The sequence below is a fragment of the Hyaena hyaena genome, unplaced genomic scaffold (genome assembly GCF_003009895.1).
Source record: "Hyaena hyaena isolate Hyena2069 unplaced genomic scaffold, ASM300989v1 scaffold_797, whole genome shotgun sequence".
NCBI classification, from domain to species: Eukaryota; Metazoa; Chordata; class Mammalia; order Carnivora; family Hyaenidae; genus Hyaena; species Hyaena hyaena.
In genome coordinates, this window is record NW_024081432.1 from 714009 (window position 1) to 734564 (window position 20556).

At 43.6% G+C, this 20556-nt stretch overlaps 1 protein-coding gene across 1 annotated transcript in view; it reads left to right on the plus strand.

Annotated features, from left to right (window-relative positions):
* The first annotated feature begins 2009 nt into the window (after positions 1–2009).
* LOC120221673 overlaps positions 2010–20556 on the plus strand; it is a 188072-nt gene continuing 169525 nt past the window's right edge. The window contains exons 1-3 of the mRNA XM_039219193.1: positions 2010–2077; positions 10049–10273; positions 10478–11616. Of these exons, the coding sequence (XP_039075124.1) occupies positions 2010–2077; positions 10049–10273; positions 10478–11616 (1432 nt within the window). The remainder of the gene's footprint in view (positions 2078–10048; positions 10274–10477; positions 11617–20556) is intronic.

The window sequence follows — 20556 nt, forward strand, 5'->3', positions numbered from 1 at the left end:
GGGCTGGCCCCCATAACTTTTGAAGGAGAGTAATGGTAATTTCTCCCCTTGATACTGACCTCAAAGTTCTTGGGAGTGAAGCCAACTTAATTTCCAATAACTTGCTGTTTAGCCTCTTAGCAAAAAGTGCTATGTCCCCCAAAACAAAGGTTGAGGAGAGTCATTGTGGATTGATGAGCAGGACACCAGGGTCCATGCTCTCTGTTTGTCGCTGGGTGATTCGGGCAAGTCTGTTCTTTTCACTAGGCTTTAGTTTTCTCTTCAGCAAAATGTGAGGCTAGACCTAATGATCTGTAAGCCACCTTTTAATGGGAGACTTACTGGGTATGTGTTTAGCATTACCTAGAGTGAGCCAAACTAAAAAGTTTAAGGACAGAGTTCCCAAGACTGTCCTCACTTCCATAATCAACTGCAAATTGGGGGTAGGAGGTGTTTCCAAAACTACCTTTAGTTTTAGTAAATGGCTAGGACTTACAGAATTCACAGAAAGCCATTATATTTATGGCTGCAGTTTATTACAGGGTAAGGGTATAGGTTACAAGTGACCAAAGGAAGAGATGCATAGGGCGGAGTCAGGGAGGGTTCTAAACTTGGAGATTGTCCTCAGGACACATTAACCTCTCTCCACTGATGTCTGACAACACGTGTAGAGTATTGCTAACCAGGGAAGCTTAACTAAGCCTGGTGTCCAGAATTTTTATTGCAGTTCCATTACATACGTATAATCGATTGATTGCTCATATGGTTGAACTCGATCACGAGGTCAATTGATAGCTCGTGACCCTAATCCTTCCCTCTAAATCACAAGGTCGTTCTGGTGTGACCAGTTCCCCTCACCTCCTGGTGAAACTGTTGAATGTGGCAGCCCCCTCCCTAAAAAACAAGACATAGCCAACAGGTCTGACATACATTACTACCCAGAAGCCTAGGGCAAGAGCCAGGCCTCTCTTTGGACCAGGCCAAATTTTTTACTACATAAGCATCCTAGATTTATTGTTCATTACACTTCCCTCCCAATAGATCTTCATTACTAAACAAACACACATTGACTTTCATTCTTTCAAAACGTACATTAGATTAACCAGTCTGTGTCAGGCACTGTCCTAGGTGCCAGACACAGAAAAGGAACAAAACCATTCCTGTTTCCCCGGAAGTTAGGCTCCATCGACATAATAACCAAAGCCAAATACGTCTGTACAGTCAGGCAGCAATATAGATAGAGAGTGCTGGGAAGGAGAAGTTCTATTTTATTTTATATGGTCCAAGAATGTAACTCAGGAAAATGGTACTGGAGCAGATACCAGAATTAGGTGAAGCTCTTTGCTCTGCTGCTGTCTGTGGAGGTCCTGGGATGGGAGTGCTCTTCCTGGTGTGTGTGGCAAACAGTAAGGATGCCACTGTGCCTACCTGGGAGGCTGGGTGGTATAGGGAAGGGACTGGAAGCAAGAGTTGGTAGTGCTTCAGGTAAGAAGCAGGGGCGGGACGAAGGTGGGGTGGGGGTGGAGAATAAGAACAGACTATAGCTGGGGCCAAATCTTTCCAGCATTTTAAGAAAGTCTTACTCTGAATGTGTAGGAAGCCAAAAAAGGGCTTTGAGCAGAAAAGTGACATAAAGTGATTTGCATTTAAAAGGACCATTCTGCCTGCTGCATAGAAACCATTCTGTAGGGGGCGAAGGAGGAATCCCAGGCTCACTCAGCACTGTCCTCAAAGTCTTGAAACAGTCATGGTGATAAGAGATGGTAGTTGGCGCTCAGTAGCAGCAGCAGATGTGGTGAGAAGTGGCTGGGTTCTGGATGTATTTTGAAGCAAGGGCAGGCAGGATTTGCTGATGGAAGAATGTGGGGAGTGAGAAAGGAACTAAGTAACAGGAAGGGGAAGCACGTGGGGTGGGGGTATGGCCATTGAAATACCAGGTCAGCTGTGAGTGATACTAGTCTAGAGATCAGAAAAGAGATTGGTGTTCAAAATCCAAGTGTGGGGTCTTGTCATCCCGTGAGGGGCAAGCCATGAGCCTGGATGAGGTCCCCCAGGGTCAGATTGCGGATAGAGGAATCCAAGAACTTGGAAGTCTAGGGTATGTGTACGTGTAGACATTAGACAGTGAGGAGGGGCCAGCAAATGCACCAGAGAAGGAACCTGACCTGAGGTAGCAGGAGGGCGGAGAGTGGTACCAGGAAATTAGGAGAGAAATTAGTGTTGGGAAAGAAGAAGCGCTCAGCAGCACACACAAAACTGTTTATGTGTGTTAGAGGTAATGGTGTATCTCATTGAGTAAATCTTCAGAAATTAATCCACTGATCATATGAGCACAGAATTCCATTCTCTAATCCAGTCTAAAGAACAAATCATTCTCAACCAGATTCCTATCTCTGTATCTGTAAATTTCTCCACCTTTAGTGGTCATGACAGAGCTCAGGTACCCAGCTATGGGAATCCTTTTTTTTTTTTTTTGGCCATGACATGCAGAGTTTGGCTGGAATTGAGGCCATACGCTCGAACTAAACAGTTGGCCTATAAGAACCACTGAGACAGTGGCTGAGTTACCCCTTTCTATCTATTATATGTTATTATATGGTGTCATTTCCCCACTTTTAGAATCTGGTTCTTTTTTTCCTCTATTAAGGTAGCTGACTAGTTTTAAGGAAAAATGCAGATTGAGTTCAACTGTACTACTGTATTTAATATATATATGTATATGTGCATGTGTCTATATTTTTTTCATATTCAGTTTTATTACTTTAAATATAGATGTGAGGTTCCTTGTATTAATGTTGCTTAGTTTGATTTAGCATGATAGTCTTATTCAAGTCCTTAGTAGATGAAAATTTCTCATTGAAAAAATACAATAAAACTCATTTTGTGAATAGAATAACCTTTTTGGAAAAGTTTATCTATACCTTTGCTGTAGCCACTAGGCATGTGGTGTCACTGAGCCCTAGAAATATGGCCAGTTCTGAGAGGCACTGTATATGTAAAATACATACTAGATTTCAAAGACTTGAGATGGAAAACAGAGTAAAAATAGATTATTAATAATTTCATATTGATTATATGTGGAAATCATAATAGTTTTGATATATTAAAGAAAATATCTTTTTTCCAACACTTGTTAAAACATTAAAAAAATATTATTAAAATTTTTTCACCTGCTTCTTTTCACTTGCTAATGTAGTAACTGAAAAATTCTACACTTACGTATGTAGCCTGCATTACATTTCTACTGGACAGAGTAGTTTTGTGCATTTGGGAGCATATACATTTATATCCATGTCCCAATTTCCTCATATACAGAAAATGATTTTTGACCTTTCAATACAAGATTTCATCTGAAAAAGGTTTTTTTTTTTCATTTTTTAAAATGTTTTTATCAAAATTTATTTCTGAGAGAGACAGCGTGAGCAGGGAACGGTCAGAGAGAGAGGGAGACACAGAATCCAAAACAGGCTCCAGGCTCTGAGCTGTCAGCACAGAGCCCGACACAGGGCTCAAACTCACAAACCATAAGACCATGAGCTGAGCCAAAGTGGGACGCTTAACCGACTGAGCCACCCAGGCGCCCCTGGAAAAGTATTTCTTAACATTAAAAAAAACTTTAAAAATTTTCTTATTCTGAAAATAATACATGTCCTAAATTTTCTTTGACAAAAATATGAACAAAGATAACCACACATTACCACTTCACAGTATTTTTATGTATTGATTTTGACATACACATATTTTTTTCACACATTTTTTTTCACCAGGAAAGGGGAAACTCAGTACATTGTTTTTTGACTTTTTAAACAACATAACATAAACATCTATCCTTGTCATTACATACCTTTAAGTTTTTTCTGTACTATTATTAGCCTGAAAGATATATCATACTCCAAAAAGCAACACTGGCTTATGATAGCTAGATTTTTAAATCTTTAATAACAGCATTTTGAGATACTATACTGTAACAATTCACTTTTTTAAAGTATGCAAGTCATGGGGCACCTGGGTGGCTCAGTCGGTTAAGCGTCTGACTTCAGCTCAGGTCATGATCTCATGGTTCATGGGTTTGAGCCCCACATCTGGCTCTGGGCAGACAGCTAGCTCAGAGCCTGGAGCCTGTCTTTGGATTCTGTGTCTCCCTCTCTCTCTGACCCTCCCCTGCTCATACTGTCTCTCTCTCTCTCTCTCAAAAATAAATAAAACATTAAAAAATTTTTTAAAGTATGCAAGTCAGTGGTTTTAGTGTATTCAGTTATGCAACTGTTTCCCTTATCTAATTTAGAACTTTTTCATCACCCCAGAAAGAGACCCCAAGTCTGGATTTACTCCCATTTCCCTATCTAGTCCCTGGCACCTAATCTACCTTCTGTCTCTATGGATTTGCCCATCCCAAATATTTCTCATAAACAGAATCATACCATATATAGTCTTTAGTTACTTCGTATGTTTTCAGGGCTGATCCATATTGTAGCACATTATCAGTACTTCATTACTTTTTATAGCTGAATTATAATCCATCACCTGGATATGTTATATTTTATCCACTTATTAGCTGATGAACATTTGGGCTGTTTCCACTTTGGGGCTATCCTGAATAATGCTGCATCATGAATATTCATGAGCAGGTTTTGGTGTGAATAAGTGTTTTCAATTCTGTTGCGCATATACCTAGAAGTGAAGTCGCTGGGTCATATGTGCTGTTTAACAATCTGAAGAACTGTCAAACCATTCGTGGCTCCACCATTATACAATCCCACAAGCAGTGTGTGAAGGTTCCACTCTTGCCATTCCTTCATCAACACAGTAGTAAGTGATTTTCAACTCAGAGGATATTCATTCATAAGAGAGACAAATCAAAATCATTTTCAAAAAAGAGTGACCTCAGGGTGCCTGGGTGGCTCGGTCAGTTGAGTGTCCAGTTTTAGCTCGGGTCATGATCTCAGAGTTCATGGGTTCAAGCCCTGTGTCAGGCTCTGTGCTGACAGCTCAGAGCCTGGAGCCTGCTTCAGATTCTGTGTCCACCTCTCTCTCTGCCCCTTCCCTGTTCATGCTGTCTCTTTCTGTCTCAAAAATAAATAAAACATTTAAAAGAATTTTTCAGAAAAGAGTGACCTCAACCCCCCCCCCCCCCCCCCCCCCCCACACACACACACACACACACACACACACACACACAGAGTGCCAGGCCCCAATTTGTTTGATTTTGGGTATCTTATCTCTATTAGCCTCCTTGAAGTGAGAATAATAATAGTACTTATAAGGGCTGCTGTTAGAATTAAATGAGATGATGCTAGTAAAACCCCTTGCACAGTACCTAGTACATAATATACGCTCAACAAGGGTGAGCTATTAATATTTTATCAATGGCTCAATACTTTTCCATTATATATACCCACCGTAATTTGCTAGCCAATGCTATTTTTGGACATTTAGGTTGTTTCCAGTTTTTCATGACCAGAAACAATGCTCTGAGCAATAACCTTATGGCTAAATTTTTGCCCACATCTGTGATTATTTTCTTAGGATAAATTCTGTAAAATGTTACTGCTGATGCATATTAATGAAATTTGAAAGATATTTTCCGATATATATTCTTGTTTGAATTATATGAAATTTTCTTTTGAGAAAAGTAATCAGGAACTAGACAATAACCTTTGAGTATTGCTGAACTTGTTTTGTAAATCCTCACGTATACCTAACAAATTATGTGAATTAAAACAATCTTGAGTAAGACAGCCTAAATTTAACTCTAAAATCATTGAATGAGAAAAGGTACAAGAAGATATTAGGTCTTGGGCTCTCAGATATGCGCCCTTGGAGTTTTGTTCTTCTTCTCCCATTGTGTTAATATCCTAATGAGACATGTTGAAGAGTTATAAATGAGATCAGGCAGAATGGATGTTTTTGTTTTGCATTTAGGCAAATCCAGGCCCAAAGTAAGGAGACAGTGGAGCCTGAACAGTAGAAAAGGATGATTCATCGAGAATGGGCGTGCACCTGACATTGCTCTTGTGGTCAGGTCCTTTATAGGGGCAGTCTCTTCCAATTGCATATCCAGCCTGGGAAGGATCACTCAAAGGCTTCGGTCCTCTGATGGATATGGGAAAGCTTCATGGTAAAGGTAGGATTTTAAGAGACATTTAGCATTATGGCTCAAGTTTGGCTGTGTGGTGGGATGCTCTGGAATTTGACACAGACTGGGAAATTTAGCATTGAGAATTGGAAGGAACTTTGTGTAGATGACAGGGATGGGCCGGAAGATATATCAGCAAGTACTGTGTTGCTTCTGGTGTGCTGGTAAATATTTAGCAATCAGGTCTCAAAGCAAACAAACAAGGAAACCCAAAGCCCCGATTTATATAGGATTTTTAAAATTTTTTCCACAATATACATATCCCACCATGGCAGAGTTCAGATTTTAAACTACCAGCATGATGCCCCTCACAGCGGAGCTGGAAATAGATGTGTGTAATCGGCCCGTTCAGCTCTCAATAGCCAGTATGTTAGTGGTTCCAGCATACTGTTTATTTGCATAAATTACCTGGATAATTGAAGGAACGTTTTACTCTGTGAAATCCATTAAGTATCCAGAATCTAGATGTAATACCTTTTTAGAGCAAAAGGTTTTGCTTTCTTTTCTTAGGTTAAATGGCATATCAAAGGTTCCCTTGTGTGGCGTATTACATGCAGTAGCATGTACAAAAAGAATCATAAACCTCGCTAGAAGCTCAAGAGGTTGCCCACTGGACAATCAACATAGAAATCACCTCAGACAGACAGTTGTACACTCGGTGCTTAGTGATCCTGGAGAGGGATTTCGTATGATTCCACCACAGAGAAACGTGATTAGGTCTGCACGTATATGGGGTGATCCTAATTCCACAGGACTTTGTGGCTTATTGAGGGCTTTTTGCAAGATGGTAAAATTTCATATATCCTGTTTCTAGTTGCTCATTAGGACAGATTGCTAGGTAGTAAAACTCAGGTCTCTAAGTCAGTTTTGTTCACTTAAATGATCCACTTGTAGTGTATCTCTCCAATTCTGTGCTGATGGAGACCCCCAGGAACTACAAGGAGGGAGAAGTCGCATCTCAGAGCTAAGCAGTTGGGCCATGTCTAAAGCCACTCAGCAAGCCTGTGAAGGGGTTTCTATTATTGTCTTCTCTTTTGCAAATACAGAGGCACAGACATGTTAAATTACTTGCCAAAGGTCATGAAATTTATAAATGCCTGACCTGGGATAGACCAGGACTGCCTGACACCTAGGGTCTCTGTTAAAGCTCTCCAGGCTGGCTTAGGTCAGAGGTTTTAATAAAATTGTAGATATTTATTGTGTTAATTGGACAGGATGACCTGAAAGGTTTCGGTGTAAGGCAGCACTAACCTAACTGAAGTGAGGGCATATGACGGTGTTGGGGGAGGGGGACCATGGCAAGGGTGAGAAAGAAAAGAATGTGTCTCTATGTCCTCATGCATATTCATACAATTCTCCTTAAATTGTAGAATTTAAGGAGCCTGTGTATTTGTAATTGTGCTTTTGTGTGTGTAAAGTACAAGCCTGAATTCAGTCTGTCTTTCAAAGTGTCTTCTGCTGCCCCTTTGGCAGCTTATGACTCCTTTTCCATAAATTGTAAATTAGATGCTAAGTTCCATCACAGCAGACTAACTATATAGTTTATGCATGGATATTGCTGATCCAGTCCTGTCCCAGTGGCTGACGTAGCAGGTGCTTTTCTAGTTGTCCCTTAGTGTTGGTGGGATGATCGTAGATATTATAGCAGTATATTCTTTCCAAGCTCATTCACTACACGATCTCATTAAATCATTAAATCCTCACAATAACTCCATGAGGCTGATACTATTTTTCTCCCTAATTTAGAGGTTTAAAAAAATACGTTAGGGGAATCTGGTAACTTACTCAAGGACACAATGATAAGTGCCAGAAAATTAGCTTTGCTTGATAGCAGAGCCTTGGCACTTAACATTATGCTATAGTCTGTTGACTGAAAACACATTTGTTGTATCTCTAAGAAAGCTCATATTATTAAAATCAGATGACAGAATTTCAGTTCTGTGAAGAAAGGGACTATTTTTTTTAACTTTATACCCGGCACCTAGAACAATTCTTGGCATATATTAAATGCTCAGTAGATAGTTTTCGTCCGTACACACGCAGGAATGAGTAGGACAATTATTTCCGTTGGACTAGAACTTACAAAGTAGAAAATTACTGTCTCACAACAGTTGAGTGTTGTTTTGCTTCTGGTTTCATTTCTGTTTTGGTTTTGCAAGAATTTTAATGAGGATTGAGCTATAAAACCCAAATATTACAAGTATTTGTTAAACTGGAAAAGTCCAGTTAGTAATGCATTGAAGACATACTTATTTACATCCATTCAGCAGATATAATTGAGCACCGACTAAGCACCAAACATTTAATATAGGAGATACATTAGGAACAGTTGATAATAATAATGAAACAACTATTACAGAATGTGGTAAGCCTTGAGGAAGCCCCAACCCCCCAAAAGATGCAGAGACAGAAAATACCAGAGGAAGACACTGGGGTTTGGTCACATAATGCTTCAGTGAAGTAGAAACAGTTCAGTTGACATCTTGGAGAATGCCAAGAACAAGAGGAAGGAGCTTAGGAATGGCATGTGCAGATTTCAAAAGCCTGTGGAAAGAATTTGATGTGTTGGAGGAATAGAAAGTTCAACAGGTCTTCTGAGAAATGGTCTATATAGTCCTCTTACCACCACAGGATTGCAGGATTCCCCTACCCTTACCCTTACTTCCTTTACCACATGTCATTGTGTTCAAGCACAAAGCAACAGCCTTATTTTTCTTGGTTTTGGACCAGGCACTAGTCCCCATTGTTTATGGTAGAAAAGAGTCGTCCACAAAGTTGAACTCTTGGAATCAACTTAATCCACGGAGATCTATCTGTTTTGGCAGGATCGTTGAATAAATGGAGGAGGTATTTTGCCCTATGCATGAAAGGGAACATTTAGGAAACCCAGAAGCGTAATCTATGGAGGGGATATTTCTCCCATTGGTTAGAGTGGAACATTCCTCAAGCACAGCCTGGCCAGTGAGTCTGGGCCTACCCAGTTCATCATGCAGCTCTGTTCCAATCAGGCCCACATTCCAGGAAGATAAGGGGAGAACTTCCAAATACTGTCCCAAGATCTCCTGTCACAGCTTAAAGTCATTTCAACAGAAGGCAAACCATCTTCTTCCCACTCTTAAGAGGAACTCTGCCGCCCCCCCCCCCTTCCCTATAATGCTGATCAGCAAGAGAAGCTGAACTGTGTAACTGCAGATGAGCCGACCATTGGAGCCTGGGTGATGGATACAGTTCGTCATGTGGAGGAACCAGCCATGAGGCGAGGCTGAAGGGGGTTAAATTTGTTATCGGAATTTCATTTGTGAAATTTGAACAGATAGTCAAACAAGTATGCGAGGCTTAACCACCAGACGAGAATAAAATGAAATCTATCGTAGGCTGAACTTCCCTTAAAAATTACATCAAAGGATATTTCTATGCTCTTCTTCATCTCGCTTTCTGGAGATGGGGACGGTGCCATTTTCCTTCTGCGGGAAGCATCGGCCCTCCGTGGAAATCTAATGGCAATTCCCAACCTCAGTTAAAAACTTGTTTTCCCATTTTTTTGAACTTCAAATACTTCCTCAATTGTGTGAGCCGAAGCATTGTATGTATATAATTAACTCACAGGTCCCTCTGGGCTCATCGAGCCCAACTTGTGGAGTTTAACTGAGCAAGACGTTTGCTGATGTCTCTCCCTGCCGTGGCACCCACTGAAACAAATACCTTCCATGAGAGGAAACTGGGCAAATTTCTTTTCCAGTTTGGTTTTTTTAGTGAGTTGGGTAGCTTCATAAGTGATTTTTACTGGTTTCATAATAGTGGTCAAATTTTCTTTCAAATACAGATTTTGTAATTTGCGGAAACGTGGGGGGGGGGGTTCTGCACGTTCCTCCTAGGAGAAGCAGGAAGGCAGGCCTCTTTTTTGTATTAATTGGATCTTCGAAATCCCCTCAGGGTAGCGGTGGCTCTCTGTGGGCACAGGCTCCAAGGCACCTTCCATGTGGGGAGCAAATGTGAGCGGTTCCTGCAGGGTCGTGTCTTCTTCACAAGCAAGACCTATGGCCGGGCCTGCAGCATTCTGTCCAAAACGAAGTGCCCAGAGCTCGGGAAGGTGGACTTTTCCAGATTGACTGCGTTGACTCGCTTCGGAACTCCAGCCCTCTGCTTCCCTCTGCCTGTGTAGGCACAGACGCCCTCAGTTAGAAGGGGGTGTTGCCTCTGCTTGGAATGGGGAAGTCGTATGTGGTCGCAGAAAAGTTCTGGCCCCTGCCCCGCTGTCTATTCCTAGCACAGGAGGCTTCAATGAAGCCATGGCAGCCCTTCTTCCCGTTCTATCCTCGCGGAGGTTTCCAACCCCAGGCCTCGCCCTTTAACTTGATTGAGGGACCGCAGACCTCGCACCGGGGTGTGCAGAAAGGGATCTGGACGTGGTCTCCCTGCCTCCCCGGGAGGGACCTACTTCTCCTTGCGGTCCTGCAGCGCAGGTGTCCAGAGCACGGTCGCGAGCTGGGGACTCCGGGGGCGCGAGAAAACGCCGGCCTGGGCTGCGCGGCGCGGGAGGAGGGCGGTTGCCAGAGCGCGTCTACGACTTTCACGTGAACCTGCCTGCGCGCTGCTTTGCTGCCCAGGTGCCGGCTCGCGGCTGCGTGCGCCCCACTGCAGCAGAGAGCAGCCGCAGCCTCTGCCTCGGCCACCAGCGCTGCTGGGGAAGAGTCCTGGGGCTGCTGACGCGGTTGGGAGGAGCCTCGCCTTTAATGCACCAGCCGCCTCCAGCCTCCTCCTGCAGCAGCGGCAGCGGCTGCGAGTGCGCGCGTGTGGGTGTGAGGGTGAGTGCGCTGGCGCCGGCCGCAGCGCCCTGCCCAGCTCCCCGCCGCCGTCCTCACCCCCGCCGGCTGGAGCCGCCCTCCCGTGGGATCGGCACCCCGCTCCGCGCTGGGCCAGCCCGAATCCGGCCCCTGCCATCTCGCCGCTGCAGCTCGGGTCCAGAAAGGCACCATTTTGTCGCGGCCGCCCGCTCTGCCAGGGGGAGGAGGGACCTTTTTTGCATTTTGGAGCGGCTGCCAACGTGGGGAACCTGTTGGGCATCTCCCCAGCCCCGCTTGTGAGCGCCTCCCGGGCGGCGGGCGGGCCCGGACCCCTCGGGGCACGGCGCATCTTGGCACCCGGCGGCAGCGGAGCCGGGCGCAGCATCCTCGCTGGGAATTGGAGCTGGAGTGAGCGCACCGCGGGAGGAGCCGCCGCAGCCTCGGAGATCCCGAGTGGAGGAGGTGACAGCTCCATTGCCGCGTTTTTATTTTTTTTCTCTCCGCCTCCCCGTCTCCTCCTCAGGCTCGGACCATGGTGCAGTCCCACCGGCTCCCCTGCCCCCCTCTCCTGTGAGACTGGCTGCGGGGAGGGATCATGGATACTTGTCTGCCGGCTTCTGGTTCCCACGCAAGTAAGCCTGCTGTCAATGGAGGAGGACATTGATACCCGCAAAATCAACAACAGTTTCCTGCGCGACCACAGCTATGCGACCGAAGGTAACGCCAGCCCCGCTGCATTCCGCCGCTGGGGCCGGGCGCAAGTTGCGGATCGCTGAGCTCGGCGGGCAGCTGGGCGCCGAGCGGCGGAGACTCTTCCGGGCCCGGGGCTGGGGCGGGGGCTCGGCCCGCGGGGGCGGCGGCCGGTGCGCCCCACATCCATCCGGGCTCCGCGAGGCGAGCCCGGCGCTCAGCAGCAGGTGGACCCGGCGCCCACGGGAGTTAAAATGGCCCTCGGGGATTAGGCTGTTCAGGGTGGGGCTCCCGACTGGAAAGACGACCCGCTGAAGGCAGATGACCCCTCCCCCGAGGTGTCTGCCGGAGTCTTGCGGGGGAGATGAGGAAGGGGCCTAGGAGGATCGTAGGTCCTCCCCTCCCTGAGCGGAATGATGTTGTGTCTCTCCGTGGCTGCAGGGAGGGCATGGTTTCATTTCCTGCCCGTCTGTCTCTCCGGCCAGGTTACCTGCTCAGACAATCAGAAGCCCAAAAGGCCTTTTGCAAAGGGGCGAGTCCCTCTCCCCTTGGAAGTGCGTTAGCAAGAAATAAAAATGTAGCTGGGGAGACCGCGTTCCAGCAGCGAGCGAACCGAGTCTGACACGTGGGGCGAGCAAGGCGATCAGTGCGGCCTTTAAAATCACCATTATGAATTCTGCAGCAGTAGTTTCTGCTGAATCAACAGCCAGCAGAAAGCGAGAGGGTTCAGTAAGCTGAGCTTTGCCAAGAGGTGAAATTGTCGTCTCCCCCCACCCCCCAGCCCCAGCTTGGTCTGACGTTAGCAGGCAGGCAGGGAAAGTCAGCAGGTGGAATCTCATTCTGCCTTTTGTGTGTGAATAGAGTAGAGGCATTTTTTAAATCCAAACGCCAAAACTTTTGCATCTTTGCTTTCATTTTCTACCTGTAGGCCCTTTCCTTAACCTCTCATAGAAAGCGTTGCATTATCACTTGTAATATCCACGTGAGAAAATGTGTGTGAGGGCTTGAGGAAAATGTAGCAAGGTATGTTAATTCTTGTTATTCTTGGATACTAAATTTTCCGGAATACTTAATCAAATCAGTGGTCCTAGGAAAATCGTGATGGGGATGGGGTAGTAAAGGAGTTCAAACTCTGAAAGAAATAAAGAGACACACAGTTTGGGGGCAAAGGTGGCATCTTGCATAAACACCCCCATAAGTTTTAAATGAAAAAGAATGCCCAGTGCTATTGAAAATAGATTCTTCATTCATCATCATTATTGGCAAACATCCAGCCTAATATGTCCATGGTGCTAGACAGATTAAGCAGACTTGTTTGAGCTCTGTGGCGTTCAGGAGCTTAGAGATGGCTTTTAAGATGTTCAGCCTGTCCCTCCCCCATACAACCACCATACTTGCTGATTCTTTTTATTGCAGGATGACAAGGTGGTATAAGATGTTCTTAGTCTTAAGTGCTTTGTCACTGACTCATTTACCTGGTAGATTATAATGAGCTGTGGTTCCGATCATGTCACCCAAGACATAAATTGGCCTTGGGTCCTTTGGGTTTTCGGGGCATGCTCCTCTCTGATTGTGACAACAAAGAAAGAGAGCTGTCTTCGTGTTTCCTTCTGTGTTGTATTATGCCTCCAGGTGCCATCACAGGAAACTTACTGAGCTGGGAAGATGGGCAAATTGGGGCCATGTATATAGAGCTGTTATCTCTGTGATGAAGAAATAAGTTAAAAATGGATTTCCTTAGTGCTTTCAGGGCCCTGGCTGTTCCTTGATCTCTGTTCCTATTTTATGGCATTTTTGTAAACTCTGATTCTGGTTAAAATATCTGGGTTCATATAGTCAAAACTGAGACATGAGTTTATAGCGAACAGCTCTTTAAAATCTTTCTAAATCAGTCTTTCAGAAAATTCTCTGGCATACACACACAACACTGAAAACTAAACAAAACCTTTATTTCACAATAAGCCTTCAGGTTTCTGGACCTGACCTTAGTGAAAGTCTGGGAAGGAAAAAAAAAATGGAACTTGGAAAATGTAAATAGCAGAAGTTGGGTAGAGCGGGAAGTTCTCTGTGGTCTTCATCTATTCATTTTAGGGACCATTCATGCAGTGGTGCTGGCCAGAAGGGGGGACAGTCCGTCCTCCCTTCTGATGAATACCTTAGAAGTACTAAGTACACCGGGAAAGATCACCAGATCAAAATAGTCTTTGTTAAAATCCTGTTGGTTGAGGGCTTGCCCCCAAAGTTCCTTCCTCCTTTATGAACTTAAATCCGCTTTCTCTATAATTTGACCTTAGTTTTGGGGTCCTTGTATAGACCTTGCTTTTCTTTTTGTCTTCTTTAATATTTCAGAATTTTCCTACCTAGTCAGGTATGTCAGGGTTTTGTGTCCTTTTTTTTTCCTCCAAAATCTCCTTCACATTTATCTCCGAATTTTTCTTTGCTTTGCTCAGATCATTCCACACTGCAGTATTCTATTTAAAGCTGAAAGGTTTTTTGCTGTGTAGTTAGTGTGAAGGACTCTAAACTCAATTTGCATTGTAAGTGGTAGCTGCAGGCAAGTTCCGCCAGCTAAGAGCAATGCAAATGCTAAAGGACACTTTTACCGAAGCTCTCCCCTCTTATTTTCTCTCTCTCCCCACTACCTCCCTCCCTCCCTCTCTTTCCTCCTCGACTCCCCCTCCCATGGGGAAGAAAGAGAATGCATCATGTGTATTTATTAAAGATATTTCCTATGACTCTTTTATTCTGTGCATCAAAGTTACCACCCTCCCCAATCTTTATCTTTTTCCCCTTTTTAAAGTTACCATCTTTGAGCATCTTCTATTTTCAGCACCCTTGCTGAGCTTTTTAAATAGAGCATTTCAGTATCTCCAAGTCTTGTTAAGTGGATGCTATTAACATTTTCAAATAAGGAAACTGGGCAACTGAGGCCCACAGATGGTACTAATTTGTGAGGGTCACACAGAGGAGGGGAAAGCTTGTCTTCAAATTGAAGACCCTTTTTAAGCGCATGCGCCTCCATGAGGAAATTCTGCACTGCCTCATTTTCTTTCCTTCAGCCATTAACTCCTGTTATGAGAAGACCACAATGGTTTTATCTTTGTATGTAAATTGTATTCCCATCTGGCGTAAAATTCGTGGCAGGGATCATTTGAAAGTGTGTATGTAGGATTATATATGAGGAAAAGTGAGTTTGGAATGACTACAAAAATAAAGCAACACGGTGTTTTTACTGTTTTTTTGTTTTTGTTTTGTTTTGTTTTTTCAGATACAGAACTCTGGGTTTCCTAACCAAGGTTTCATCTCTCAAATCTCTCTAATTTATATGTGGACTTCTTTCTTTCTTCTCAGACTTGTTAGAACTGACTAAAACCCTCTCTCCATTAGAGCAGTTTGAGAGTTTTCTACATGAATTTTCCTACTCTTAAATGGGGCCACAGGCAGAATAAATTTTTCTTATAGGTGAGTTTACAGGAATGGCAACCTGATTAGAAGAGGAAGTCAAAGAACATGCTTTAAAATGACTCTGTTCTCAGTTTCCTTACCTGTAAAATGGGAACAGCAATAGAACCTATGCCACAGGAAAAAAATGGAATACAGGAAAAGCGCTCAATACCATGTGTAAAACAAAGCTACACCTTGGTAAATGCTCTCAAGTATGTTAGCTACATTTGCATAGCAAACACACTTTTTCCTTGGATTGTGTGTTGATTTGGGATGATTTTGAGGGGAACGGCTAGTGAAAATGGTAGAGAAGTCACTAAAACCCACCAGTCTCTCCTCAGCTCAAGTGCCAGCCCTGGATCTTGTCATTTAATAATTTGTTTTAATATACTGCTGGTTATGTTCTGGCAGCTAGTAAGTTCCATCTTCTTCAAGAGGCTCTTAAAAACCTCTTTAAAAAAAAAAACAAATTTACTTAGTCCGTGTATTTTTTAAATTATGATTATTATATAAGTATTCATTTATTCTGCCTTTAATTGATTCAATAAATACTCGTTGACTTTCTGTGGAAGTGATCCAGCATGGTCCAATACAGACATGACATTAGTCTGGTACAGGAGGTAGACATTAAATAATTTTGCAAATAAATATATAGATACCAATTGTGATAAGTGATAGAAAAAGCACAAGATACCTTGAGATCATATATATGGCAGGAAGATGGATCTAATTTAGTTTGGGGGACCAGGGGCAGCTCCTCAGAGAAAGTTTTAAGTTGAGAACTAAAGAATAAGTCAGGAATTGACAAGAGCCAAAGACATTTCAGGTACAAGAGACAATAGGCACAAAGCCCAGAGATAGGAAATGGTCTGACTGATTCAAAGACTATTAAGCTGCCTGTGGCTAGAATATAGGGAATAAGAGGAAGCGGTGATGAAAATGAGACCACAGCCCGCAGCTTACTTTGGAATGTACCACAACCAGGAGAGACCCAAAACAAGTGTGAAATGTTCATGGTGAAACTGAGGTGGCCTGTCAGTGGGTAGTCACTGTAAACATTTTTTTCCATTTTGCCGTCTGTGTGAAAAATTTTCATAATAAAATGTGACAACAGAGGGACCGGAGAGGCATTCAGAGACCAGATCATGTTGAGCCTTGACCATAAGGAGTCTGGACTTTATCCAAAGATGGATCGAAAGCCATTAAAGGATTTTGATCAGGGGGGAAATATGATCAGGTTTGTTTTTTCTAAGCTCCTTCTAACTGCTATGCAGGGTGGGGTCAGAGGGCTGGGTAGGAAATGAATAGGGGTAAAAGGGAAATAATTAGGATACCACAGCTATACTCTAAGATAGTGGCAGCAACAGAGATGGAGAGAATTAGATGCCTTTGATACACTGTAGAAGAAGAATGGATAGATCTTACTTGGTGTGACTGGGTAGAGATAGAGAAGTAAATGGGGATGAGTGTCAAGGACAACTCTTAGGACTTTGCCAGGAGAATAGATGCATAATGGGCCTTTTTACTGGCACTGGAAAAAAAGACTTTGGGAATTGATTAGTGTGAGACATTTAGCCTCACAGTGATACTCTCAAGCCATTGGGTATCTGGGTCTAAAGCTCAGAAGAAAGATCTGGATGATGTATAATTGGGATGTCTACAGCATATTGAAAGTATTTAAAACCATATGAGTAGATGAGATGCCTAGCAGAAGAGCACTCCAGGGCAGAATTTGACCCAGTGAAGATACTTCTTTTGGCTTGGTATAAATTCCAATGAAAAAGCCCTTAAAATGGAATGCCTTGGTGTAAACATAATTAACCACATACTGAAATTACTCAGATTAACACTCTGTGGTTATTTCTTAACAATGTGGTGGCCCAAGGAGAGTCCAGTCTCCGGTGAGTTGAGTTTAGAGGGTCTCCAAACTTGAATGAGATCTGTGTGATCTCTGAAATGTTACAGCTCTGGAGGAGCCCCATACAAAGAAAGTCAAGTCCCTGCTTCCCCCACCCCACCCCCACTTCACACATGCTGAAGAGGGAAGCTAAGGTGAATAAAACTGGGAAGGTACATCAAAATGGCTTTTGATACGAAGGAGCTGGGAAGGTCCTAGAAAAATAAAAGGGGATGTCCTACAATGGATGGAAAGCTGCCTTGTAGTTCCTTAAGTTGTTTTGATATTTGTATGCAAATGCCAGATAAGAACAGTATTTCCAATGTATATGGACGAATGTTTGAGTTCTCGGTTATTCTCAGAAAAATCTTAAATGGAGAGTGGAAAGAAGCTGCCTTATACTATTGTAAATGACCTTTCTGGGGATGGGAAATGTTCTGCTACCAGACATAATAACCAGAGTGCATTGAAAATCACTAGCAAGTATTCATTATTAGCATCCAGGTCCCCAGGGGCAATCTCAAGCCCTTTATGAGGGCTGGTCAGAAACATGCCAATGAACCTAGGGTGAATAATATTAGGCCAGTCCTGTCAAAATATTGGTAAGGCTCAATGAAAAGAGCACAGCTGTAGACTGACATTCCTAGACTCTGGCATTTGCATTTATGAAGAAACTAAGCGTTTGATTTCAGCCCTTAGCTAAGGGGGAGAACTGAGGTTTCTGAAGTGCTGTCTATCCAGGCATTTTCCTAGGTGTTTTCTCATCTGTTGACTCATTTAATCTCTTTGAACAGCCATGATAAAAGTGTTGCATTAGCCTCATTTTTCAGAATAAGGGATTTTGAGCCTTGGGAAGAAACTTGGTGTAAGGTCGCATACTTGTAAGTGGTAGAACCAGATTGACTGCCATGATTTCCTGGACTTGAGGCATGTGCTCTTTGCCTGCCCCTGCTGCCTGGGGTCAGGATTTTAGGGAGAGAAATGCAGGTTATATTCCTTGTTTTGCATATATCCTCATGGTAAACGTTCACTGCTGCTGGATTGACTTGTCCCATCTTTTTCTAGAAGGGCAGTGGACATGTCTAGGCCTTCTCCAGTGTCCTGAGGAGGTTGAACTTATCCGCCCTGTGTCAGAGCTCTTAGCTGATATTCCCTTCTGGGTGTATTCTACTCTGTAAAGAAAGAAGGAAGATATTTATGGAATTGAGCAAATTGTGCTCAATAATTATTTTAATACCCTTGTCCATGTCCCTCACCTCTAGTGTAGGATGTTAGTAATGCAGTTCCCAGGCTGTGCTGGGATAGCTCCACTGGGCCTTCTGGAACTGGTGGCACTTCTTGTAGTTGGAATTCTCCAGAACTGATGGCAATTCTCTAGAACTGGTAGCAATTACTATAGTTGGCTGAGGCAGCAAAAGGAATAGATAGATGTAGATAGATATAGTACATATAAATGTAGTGGTGTCTGAGACCTTTTTGGCCAGAGAGGCTCACCCGTGCCATTTGCCTCATCCTCTATTAATGAGATTGCTTTCACCAAACTTCTCTTTACCACCAATTTTTGCCGCCTTTTGTCTTTCCAATGGAACTCCAGAATCGGGCCAGAAATCGGAACAGACCACATCTGGGGTGCCTGGGTGGCTCACTCAGAGGTTGAGCGTTCAACCTCAGCTCTGGCCATGATCTTGCAGTTTGTGGGTTTGAGCTCCACATCAGGCTCTGTGCTCACAGCATGGAGCCTGGAGTTTGCTTTGGATTCTGTGTCTCCTTGTCTCTCTTCCCCTCTCCCACTTGCACTCTGTCTATCTCTCTCTCTCAAAAATAAAAATAAAAGCATAAAAAATTAAAAACAACAACAACAATAGAACAGATCAAATCTGACAGAACTATCACATTGGAAGCAGAATGTTTTTACGAGGACTCTAGGAATTTTGCCTTAAATAACCCAGAAGCCCTTAAATTCTTATACTGCAAGTCTACTGTGGAAAGAGTGGGGTGTGATGATGGTAGGATCTGCATGTGTGAAATCCACAGAAAACTAATTCGTACTCATGTTGGAGAAGGGATCATGGTAACAGAAAGGGATAGGTGTGCAGAGAGGAAAGTCAGACTCTCAGTTCTTTGCCTCAGAAGAAAGACCTGATTGCTTACAGCAAATGTAGAGAAATGAAGGAGCCTCTGTGGGTAAGGGGCAAAACAGTGCATGGTATCTAAGGGTCCAGAGGAACCCCAGAGGGCAGGATTTTAAGCCAAGAAATGATTCTTCTAGAAGGTGTATACCAAAGAGTACCTTACCTGTGCTGAGCTTGATGCTAGGGGATTGGCAGCCTCCTCCTGCACATGCATTTCTGATTCCACTGCTGGGAATCCATTCAGTAATGAAGCTGAAGTAGTCACAGAATAGCAGGAAACCTCCTCCACTTAATGTAGGGAGCTCATCTCTCTGACCCTCAGCAGACACATAAAGCCGCAGAGGGTGGACAGGCTGTAAATGGCTCCTCTGGAGAATATATTGGCAGTGAGATGCAGAGCACTCCTAGGTGGTCTGAAAGACAAAACTTGGGTCCTTAAGTACAAAATATCACCAGAAGGTGTTGTACCTAAGAGGAGAAGATAAGAAACTCAAGGAGAGTAGCATTGCTCCTGTAACTTTGCAGAAGTCAGGCTGGGGCCAGGGACACCCAAGTTACAAGGTTGGTTGTTTCACAACACTGGTATTGCTATCATTGACATTCTCTTCTGTGTCTTTATATTAATCAGGCAAATGATACATAACTGCCTTCTTACTTGAAAGGATTCAAGCATTACACAAAGCAGGGGCACCTGGCTGGCTCAGTGGGGAGGGCATGTGACTCTTGATCTTGGGGGACTGTAAGTTTGAGCCCCACGTTGAGTGTCGAGATGACCTAAATTTTTTTTTTTTTTTTTTTAATCTTGAAGGGGCACCTGGGTGTCTCAGTTGGTCAAGCATCTGGCTCTTGGTTTCGGCTCAGGTCATGATCTCCCTGTTTGTGCATTCGAGCCCCACATTGGGGCACTGTCAGCGCAGAGCCTGCTTGAGATTCTTTTTTCCTCTCTCTCAGTCCCTCCCCCATGTGCACGTGCGTGTGCTCGCTCCCTCAAAATAAAACAATAGACTTAAAAAAAACTTAAAAAAAAAGTAGACAAAGCAAAGCATGAATCACTCTCTATCCCCACACCCATCCTCCTTCCCTGCCCAGAGTTAGCACTGTCAGTAGCCAAGTGTACTTCCCCACGATCTCCTTCGTATGTATTTTTGTATATTTAAGTATACATGTACACAGATACATTGGGGGAGGGATTGTTTGTTTGCATAACTGAATGCATACTCTTGTTTACACTTTGTTCATTCTCCCACTCAGAGATCTATCTGAAAGATCTTTCATGCCAGGACACCTACACTGGCCTTGTTCTTCTTAATGGCTGCATCATAGTTTATTTAGTAGTTCTCTTATGGATGGATGGAAAGTTATTTCTGCTTTTTCATATTACATACTATGCTGTGGTGACTGTCTATTTACCTCTCTCTCTGTTTCTCTCTACCTGTATACTCTTGTTGTCAAAGGTTTTCTTTGAATCTTCCTGACTTAACCATCTTGAAAGCC